General features: G+C 49.9%; 1 protein-coding gene across 1 annotated transcript; it reads right to left on the bottom strand.

Moving 5' to 3' along the window:
• Positions 1-2,942: 2,942 nt before the first annotated feature.
• LOC123071986 (probable sucrose-phosphate synthase 1) lies at positions 2,943-8,899 on the bottom strand. Its single transcript, XM_044495564.1, has 12 exons — positions 8,410-8,899; positions 7,381-7,613; positions 7,197-7,260; positions 6,408-7,100; positions 6,122-6,244; positions 5,890-6,021; positions 5,323-5,499; positions 5,183-5,236; positions 5,004-5,066; positions 3,977-4,897; positions 3,753-3,880; positions 2,943-3,487 (listed from the first exon to the last, which is right to left on the bottom strand). The coding sequence occupies exons 1-12, from the start codon at positions 8,743-8,745 to the stop codon at positions 3,202-3,204; spliced, it is 3,210 nt and encodes a 1,069-aa protein (XP_044351499.1). The 5' UTR covers positions 8,746-8,899; the 3' UTR covers positions 2,943-3,201.
• Between the last annotated feature and the right edge of the window lie 632 nt (positions 8,900-9,531).

The raw sequence follows: 9,531 nt of genomic DNA on the forward strand, positions 1-9,531 counted from the left end.
TATCACCGTCCGCAATAAACTTGTGATCCAGCGTGTACCTCTTCAACATACTACTGACGCAAGACGCCATCAACATCATCATTGTAGATCTTCGCGCGATGGCTCTCCGCTTGGCGCCACCACTTCCTCCTCTACCCGATTAGCCGGATTAACCTTCTCGAGGCTTGTGCTGCCGCCTTACTTTTTGTTTTTTAAGGGCTTGTTGTTTTGTGCCCTCAGTAGAACCCTTTAGTACTTTGTCTGTCTGCTACCTTTGCATGTGTGTGCGGTGTGAACATTTGTTGGATCTTGTGGCTCTGGTGGTTTACTTAATATATAAAGCGGGGCAAAAGCATTTTTCGGTATACAAGCCTGTGAGGCATTATAAAATCATAATAATTAGTAAAAAAATACATGTAAAAACCTTACTATTTTTGTCTTGTGCAAAAATGGCATGAAAATTTTGCGAGAGAAATTTCTAATCTATTCCTCATCTGTCATGGCAGTGCATAGAGCACCAGAAGTAACAAAAATACATTCATGACCATAGACCACCTACTGATGGCTACGAGCACTGGAGTGAGCCGAAGGCGCACCGCCTTCATCGGTCCTTCCTCATCGGAGCCGAGCAAATCTTGTTATATTAGAAAGTCATGAAGTTGTTATGCTAAGTCCCCATAGGACCAATGCACCAAAATTGCAACCGTCACCAACGAACAGAACGTAGATGCAAATTTATTCATACTTTGTGTTCTGTCATAGGACATGTATATTCTTTTCGGTTTCCACCCTTGCATTCCGAAAATATGTGAATGGTTTCAGGTATGAGAACCTTGAAAGTAGAAACCACCTTCCAAATTTAACTTTGTTATCCCAAACATGTTCTCTTCTCAGTGCTGGAATTTTTGGGGAAAATAATCTTTGACATGGGAACCTGCAAATAATTATCAAAATATGAAAAAATATCTTCTATCAGAAAAGCAAACACAGAATAAATGGTTTTAGTAAGTTTGAAGTTTAATATGGATGAGGTTCCATAGTTCGAAGTTTAATAGAAAAGGCAATATTTTACTTTTACTGTAATATTCAAATGAGTATGCTTTAAAGTAATAATTAAAAATATAATGTAAAGGAAATTTGAATGCAAAAACCAATTACGTGCTTCTAACTCCCTGTTAGGTTTTAAAGTTCCAATTACCGAAAAAGGGTTTCCCCCCGCTTTGTATTACAATGCAAATAACATTGATACAACCAACGATAGGTGCTGGGGCCGAAGCAGCATAGGCTCGCCCAAAAGAAATGAAAGAGAAAGTACAAAAGAAAAAAAATGCCAACAATGGTGGATCAACGAAAATGAAGATGACTCGCAACCGTTGCGCCCGCCGGAGAATTCGACCATGCTCCTAGCACCATGAAACGCCACATACCAAGCAACACCTTCAAGAAGGAACGCAACGACAACAGCGCTGCTACCGGACATGTCCTAGGGTTTCACCCGGTACGCGAAGGGCCGTGGGAGGGAAGGGGTGTATCTGACGCCCTTCAGGAAGGCACGGCGGCGCCCACGGGCGTCACCGCGTCGGTGCCAGACAAGCCGACAAGGATTTCACCCAACCGCCAACCAACCACGACCCCGAACGATCCATCGCGCTCCACCATACTTGCCGTCCACCAATATGCACCACCACGGACTCGCAGTCACCATCGCCGTCTCACCGTGACAAGCGAAGCGAGACCAGCAGGATCGAGAGGAACCAGCCGGAAACGAGGAGCAGCAGGATCAGCGGCCACGTGGGAGGGGACAACCTCCACCACCCTCGGCGGTGACCGACCGGACGTAGCTCAGGAGCAAACCAGACACCCTTGCCCGGCCGAGCCCGAAGCGGGCTCGTGAAGCTCCCGTCGGTGCGCTGCAGTACACGCGCCGCCGTCTCCGCCACCGCAAGCCTGAGCCACACCTCCTTCCGCCGGAGATGACGCCGGAAAGCTCACGCCAGGCCCACCCAGACCCAGATGGGGCCCAAAAGGGCCCAGATCTGGGCCGGAAGGGCTCCGCCGCCAGCCATCGCGCTGCCCCGCAGCCAAGCAGCCGCATCACCGCCACCTCGCCACCCGGAGCTGCGCCGCCCGCGAAGACGAGCCGCCGCCGGATCCATCGCCAGCCTGGGTGCACTGCCGCCGGCCGCCATCGCCCGAGCCGCAGCGTCGCGCGGGGCGTGGGGGGCGGGGGACGGGGCCGCCGCCACCGGCACCACGCGAGCAAGGCCCGGTGGCCTACGCCGGCGGCGGCGGGAGGGGATTAGGAGGAGGGGGGGCGCTGGGAGGAGGAGGGAAGGGGAGCCCTTGGTCGCGTCGCTTGGGTAGGTGACGCGGGGGTCCGGGAAGGTCTTTTGGATTGAAGGCAACTTAAGAGTAAACAATTCTTATCTTCGTTACTACTCATCGTGACAAATTAAGAAATTACAATGACGAATGCGAGTATTGGGCTCCTCTGTTATAAGACATGACTTTCATTTGGCATGGTTTCATCTGCAGTTTCGTGGCTAGACTTGTGCTCTATATCCTAATCAGATCATGAGCTTTTCCCATCAATAATAAGTGGAGTTTCCTCTTCAGTTTTCTGTTTTAAAAGTTGTATTCATGCATGAATCTTTAGTTATGTCACAAACATTACTGACATTCGTTCTTGCATGTTCTCCTGGTATAATCGCAAGCCACGGCTTCTGCTGCATTTGGACTCGGGGGTGTTCTTTTCATTTCTCTTCCATGTGAGTAATGTTGCCTGACTGGAACCAATAAGAGCACGTGATGGCTAGTATCATTTTTAGGGTATTTAGCTTTTGCACTCAAGCCATTGAAAGAATGTTTCATACTAGCATAACTGCAACCGTAAACAGGGCCAAAACTGGCTTCATATTCTCCTCTTGCCATGCCATGCATATATACTTTTAAAAACAAAGTTGTTGAATAAGCACAATATATATTGCAAACGTATATGCTGAATTAGTTCACAAACATTCAAGCCAAACAGTGGCATCATCAGCAGTGTCTTAGTTATTTCTCACTGCAAGATGTAGTCGTGCTAGTGGCCTAGTGCTCACAAGATTATATATGTAGCAAAGAAAAGAGAGAAATGGTTCCAATCTCTGGTTATGAACAAGCAGAAGATATTAAATAGCCTGAGTGAAGATGTTCGGCATCATCGAGTTTCCGGGCAACCGATCAGCCGCTGGAAGCCTTGGAGACCTCCTTGAGAGCCCGCAGGATCTCATCGGACTTCAGATCGCCGCGCGTGGTGGTAGCCAATGGGCTATCGGACGGGACGACGTCTTCCTTGTGGTAACTCCCTGAGCTCCTCAGCAGGTCCTCGGAGCCTTTCTCGGTGACGCCTTTGACGATCACCGTCTTGTGTAGTCCTGAAAGCATCTCCTCACGGTCGGTGTCGCCATGTTCCCCGAGGACCAGGTACATGTTCCCCACGGGCAGGCCCCAGCGCACAAAGAGGTACCTGAGATTGTCGACAGAGATCCAACAATTAATTGATCTGCTTGTTACTTTTTTTGTTCTCCAAATTACTACAGTATTTTGTGAAAAAAAATGCAGCACTCTTTTGACCAGAAACAACCGGAGTTCTGCTTTTGCATTATGGAACAAAGTAAAGAGCACTGGACAGGAGAGAAAACAATGGGAAAATAAACTGGACGATAGAAAACGAAAAACACAAGGGCTACAGCAGAATGATGCTTCGCTCAATAAAACAATGCAGTACTCACCTGAGTGCTTGTGACCTTGATGCCATGAGCGGGACAACATGCATCCTCGTTGAGTTCCGGCAGTACATGAGGTGGCACCGGAGGCCACGCATCCTCAGCCTCTCCCGCATCTCATCGATAGTTCGCACCTGTGGAATCAAGAAAATTCAGGTTCAGATAACAATGGTAAGTATTGTTCATTTGTCAGTGAGTAATGAAAGATAAAGATATGCAGGGGCCTTTACCTTCTTGGGGTCCTTGACGAAGAAGGAGACGCAATGCGCATTGCAGGACTCCACGTCAGGCTCGACGACATTGCCGGAGCCGTCCTGTGAGGCCATGAGCTTCCCTATGGTCTGCCTGGCGCCGTCGTGAGACCACCGGTGGTTGATGTGCTGCAGGTAGTCCTGGTCAGGCTGGAGCTTCCCCTGGGCATCCAAGCACTGTGCCGAGCCCGGGTAGTACACCTCACTGCCACTACCGCAGATGAGTGCGTCAAAGTCGGTTGGGGGAACCTTCCCCGTCTGTAGGAGCTGGAGCGTCTCGGACAGCGGCATCGCCGTCGACAGCGCGAACCCGGAGATCTTGGACAATTGGGTGTCAGACCGGACCGCCCTGAACACCTCCTGGATCACCTGCAACATCTTCTTGCTGGCGCGTCCGTCATCACCATAGCAGTCCACGGCCACGATAAACAGCCGGCGGCGGCGGCGCAGGAGCGGGTACTTGTTCACGGTGCCAGCGGCGGCTGGATTCTTGTCCGTGCCAGCATCTGGAGCTGCAGAAGACGACTGGTGGAGCTTGTTCATGATCTTCTGCACCTGGTCCTGCGGGTCCGACGAGGCGGGCTCGTTAGTGGAGCCTCGCTCACCGTCGATGGACAGGCGGAGCGATAGGTCCTGGAATTCCATGAGCGAGTCCTCGGCCTCGTCGTCAGCACCAGCGTCCGCCGGCGTGTCCTTGAGCCAGCGCGGATTCCTGATCCGGCACCCGGCCACCCTGGCGAGGTACGTCCGGCAGTGCTCCGGCCACGAGTAGAGGTGGATGTTGCGCAGCCCGTTCTTCCGGCACTCATGCCACAGGTTCTTGTCGGCCACCAGCTTCAGCAGCGCGTCCGCGATGGCGTGCTGGTCGTGCGGATCCACTAGCAGCCCACTGTTTAGTGCCTATACCAGTGCCACACACATCACGTAGTTACGTCTACTTTCCCACATAACTAGTGCATAGCAAAATTTGCAACACAAGATGTCGAAACATACGATGCATGCTTACATTTGTAATGTCGACCGGACCGCCGTTCTTGGTGGCGACGATCGGGAGTCCGTGCGCCGCAGCCTAAAGGCCATAAGAATGCCAGTATAAAGTTATGTTCATCTTTTATTTTCTATGGCAACAAGAAAGCATCAGGTGATTGACATTGTCATTGTCAGATAACTGGAAATGAAGCTGACCTCGATTAGTGTAAGGCCGAAAGGCTCGACAAGAGCAGGATTGATGAATACACCCTGCAGGGGATAACCAATGTTTTCCGTCGGAATGAGATGTTGAATCTTAAACATGGTGGAACAACTGAATATAACATGCAGCAGACCTTCGTCTTGGCTGTGAGGCGATAAATCTCGGGGACGTCGGCCTGCTTGTGATGCTTGGGGAAGGCCACACTTCCGTACAGATCATACTTGTCAACCAGCTTCAAGACAGTGGTGAGGACATTTGCATTGCCGGGAGGCATCTCTTCGATGTCATCTCTGTTCCCCATGATCAGAACCTGAAAACAGATGATGTAAATTTTCTTAACCACCACAAGATATTCTGAAACATGTTTTCTGGTTACTCCTTTCATCCAGTTCCTAATATCATCAAATGTCAAAAGATCATTCACATATTCATCTAAATATGATATATGGTTACTAAGTTTGCAAGTTCCCTCAGTGGGCAGCATTCTCCAAATGCTTTGAGAAGATATTCAGAAACATGTTACTCTTTTCATCAAGGTAACAATGATATGTGGACGATCTTTTGACATTTGATGATATTAGGAACTAAAAATATGTTACTAAATTTGTGTAACTTAAACCAAAAATATGGTTAATGAAGTTGTATAACTGACTTTACTTATTCAAGTAGGCCGTCTATAAGGAGGAAAGATATTGCTTACTAAGTTTGCAAGTTCCCTCAATGGGCGGCATTCTCCAAATGCTTTGACAAGAGTAGTGATGTTCTTCTTCGGATCAGGCCTTGACAGCGCCAGGATCATTGGCTTGTGAGGATTGGTCAGGAACCGCATCACCTGTGGCACGAGTTGCGTGCGACAATATTATGATCATTTTAATTAATGTAGATTGAAATTGATTTGGATATGCATATGAAATTTGGTACCAGACACCAACCTCAGCCCAGATTGGGGGTAGTGATCTCGGTGATGCAGCATCCAAATTGATATCATCTTTATCGCCATCTCCATCGATATCTTGAACCACAACATTGCTGAAATCCATCCCAGGAGGAATCACCTGTCAAGAAGCAGATCGAATTAGCACAAATAAAACCAATGGGGAAAAACTACACTCATTGCCACATATGCCACCTCAAATACCAACTTGCCGGAATTTTGACAGATATGGTACATTGGTATTACACTTGAAAAAATTGCATATACTTGGTACTGGCACTCACCATCATCCTAGGCATGAAACGGCCATGGCAGCTGAGCCCGCGTCTTGTCCGTGCCCGCAGCACTTTCTCGAGCTTGACATCAAAGCCATCATACAATCCCCACTGCTCATCGATCTCCTGCCTGGTGCTAGTAATCACAAGCTCTGCTGCATCCAAGGCCAGCTCCTCTCCCTCAATACGCCTCATGATCTTGTAGGTTGCGTCAATCTCCTCCTTGGACATGCGACCTTGCATCATAATCTGCTCCAGCTTGTTCCTCCCAAGCGAGTGACCAGTGAGCACCATCGGCACATTCAGCGCACCAGAAAGAAGGGCAGCGACATCGCCAGCGTCGGCATAGTGGCCATGGATCACATAAGGCAGCACTGGCTTCCCATGGCCTACCTGTTCGCCCAAAACCTTGGACATGTTCAGAATGTGCGCAAGGGCTCCATCAACAAACTCTTGGAGGTAAGGCCACAGGGACTCCTTCTTGATGTACTTGTTACTCTGGCCGCAAGGGATGCGCACAATGTATGCCCCGGCACTCTCACCGCTCCCCTCTGCGTCGTGGGAACCGGAGGTTAACATCTCTGTTGGCTCCCCGTAGCTCCAGTCCACGTCGGGGGACGAGACTTGGCGAGTAAACAGGTCTACTCTGTACACTCCAGGCATCATTGCAAGCGCTCTCGCAAGTTCCACAACATATTTCACCTGAAAAATAGGAGAATAGCTCGCCATAAGTCAATGCAAATCTTGATCTTGATTACAAGAAACATTTTGTCTAACTAAAAGTTCGGTTCGGTTTACCTGCCCTCCAGTATCTGAATCACTACCCAGTTCCATGTTTTCTCCACGGACAAGACCGTGCACACTGCAACCAAGATGACAAAAGTTGTAAAAGTTTCACGACATCAACATGGCAACGGTCACGCAGTATAGGATAGAAGTAAAAGGAATTGGTTAACCGAGCTGCAAGGTTTAAGAATGAGACCTGATGAGCACAATGTAGAGCTTCTTCTCCTTATTCTCGTCCGACCAGACACTGAGGTCCGAGAAATTCCTCTGGAACTTCTTCTTGGGGGTCCCTGACGGCATCAGCTCGCCGACGATGTCCCCCTTCTCGCCCTCGTCGAGATCTTCCGACAGGTCCTCCGTGGCCTCGCGGCGGACCTGCTCCTGTTCCTTCTGCCGAGCCGACATCCTCTGGATGCCCTCAATTTCCAGCTGCTCGTCATCAAACAATCCATGCCACACCAAAAGGACAAAAATGTTCAGAAGCGTGACCAAATCCAAAAGGAAATACTCTGTTCTGGCAAGAAATAAAACTGCAAATGCCTTATGTTTTTATTTCTTTGTTTACTTTTCTTTTCGTTCCTGTACAGACTCATTCCAAAAGTTTATAAATATATGCAGTGGGAGCAATTCCTAGTGTTTTCCGGAGAAAAAAAAATGCAAACGCATCACTCTTGCAGATGCAGTTCCCTTCAGTTGAGAGAAAATGGGAGGGGGGGAAGTGCAAGCCAACTTATCAGCCATTACTGGTGGCACGAGAAGACCGTAATTCTCTTTCTCTTTTCACAGCATTTGTGTGCAGAAACGATCAGCAATGGTACATCATGAAGCCAAAAAAAAACATCATAGGGCCAAGAATAAAATAAAATGAAGATCGTGTGTGTTTGTCTCTGAGATCATCTACAGAGTACTGAATTCTCGAAACCTCCCTCAGAGGCGCAGAGAGAGAGATCATGCATGCCTACGGCCTGATTTGGTTTTTAAACGACGAAATGACCGATCTAACCTCACGATCAAACATGCCGTTGGAAACATCTCGATACGTCGATCCCTTTCATCATCATAAAAAATATTAAAATAATAGATCGACTCATGAGATCGCACCACGATACAGTTAGCAATCAACCGACCGACGAAACCAACCAAAACGAAAAATCAACAAGGGGATTGATCGACGAACACGAGACGATCAAGAAGAGAAGGGAACACGAGAGAGAGGATGGCTTGCCTGCTTCTTCTTGCGGGCGAGGTGCCAGATGCGCCAGCACATGTTCTCGAGGCGGCTGCTCCGCTCGCGGGCGTTGCGGGTTGCCACGACCTTGATCCATGTCCGGTGGAGGTCACTCTCGTCGACGCCCTTCACCACCTCCTCCACGAAGTACGTTGTGGGGTTGAATATCGTGTGCGGCCCGCGGGGGCTCGACGACGACTTCGGGTCACCCACGCCGGCGCCGCCGCCGCCGCCACCGGAGCCGCCACCGCCTCCGCCTCCGCCTCCCCCACCAGACGCACCGCTGTCGAGTATCGCCTCAAGGTATCCGTTGATCCACTCGTTGCCGGCCATGGTGCTGCACCCGCCGCGGCGGCCCGATTTGTGTGTGTTTGTTCCGTTGAGGCGAGAGAGAGAGGGAGAGATGCTCCGTTGGGCGAGAGGGATGATGGAACTGTCAAGAGAGAGAAAGGGAGAGGAGAGGGGAGAGAAAAAGGGATGGCGCTGGGTGCGTGGCCGTACCGCCGCAGTTATAGGCTCGGTTGAGAGAAACAGGGAGAGCCGGAAGCCAAAACTCCATTGCGGAAGGAGAGGGGAGGAGAGGAGGGAAGCGCGCGCCGCTCGCCCGCCACGTGGAGAGTACGTATGTTCGGTTTTCTCGAGAAAAGGAAATATTGTTTCTACGTGTCGGGGCGTGGCAAGCGCCCGTTGAGGAAACAAATTAGAGAGAGCATCTACAGCCGGATACACCACATTCAACTCCTCAAATGCTCACGGACAACGACCTATTAACGCAACTAATCTCTTTCTAAAAAATTAAATACCTTAATTCAGAAACCTCAAATCCATACAATTACTTGCCATGTAAAATCTAATCCAAACGGAGCTTGTCCGGCTTCACCGAGTCCATGTCCGGCGGTTGGCTGCGCCCCTCAAAGTGTTGCTCCGATCACCAGCGAGGTAGAGTAGGATATGACGCACACCTGCTCATGGGACTCAGGGAGTCGATGTCTCCCCCTACTCTGGAGCCTTCACAGTGTCAGTAGAAGTGGGGCCGACAACGAATCTGTCATGGTCGGAGGTCACGTCGAACATGACGCGGTTGCGGCACCCGGGGTTGCAGGCCATCACTCGAGGCGC

The sequence above is a fragment of the Triticum aestivum genome, chromosome 3B, assembly GCF_018294505.1.
Source record: "Triticum aestivum cultivar Chinese Spring chromosome 3B, IWGSC CS RefSeq v2.1, whole genome shotgun sequence".
Taxonomy (NCBI): Eukaryota; Viridiplantae; Streptophyta; class Magnoliopsida; order Poales; family Poaceae; genus Triticum; species Triticum aestivum.

Excerpts from the sequence above, each read along its gene's own strand:
- LOC123071986 (XM_044495564.1), bottom strand. The coding sequence starts at position 8,745 with ATGGCCGGCAACGAGTGGATCAACGGATACCTTGAGGCGATACTCGAC. Across the intron at positions 7,101-7,196 it reads ATTCAGATACTGGAGGGCAG|GTGAAATATGTTGTGGAACT; the intron begins GTAAACCGAACC and ends CCTATTTTTCAG. Across the intron at positions 6,022-6,121 it reads TACCCCCAATCTGGGCTGAG|GTGATGCGGTTCCTGACCAA; the intron begins GTTGGTGTCTGG and ends CTCGTGCCACAG.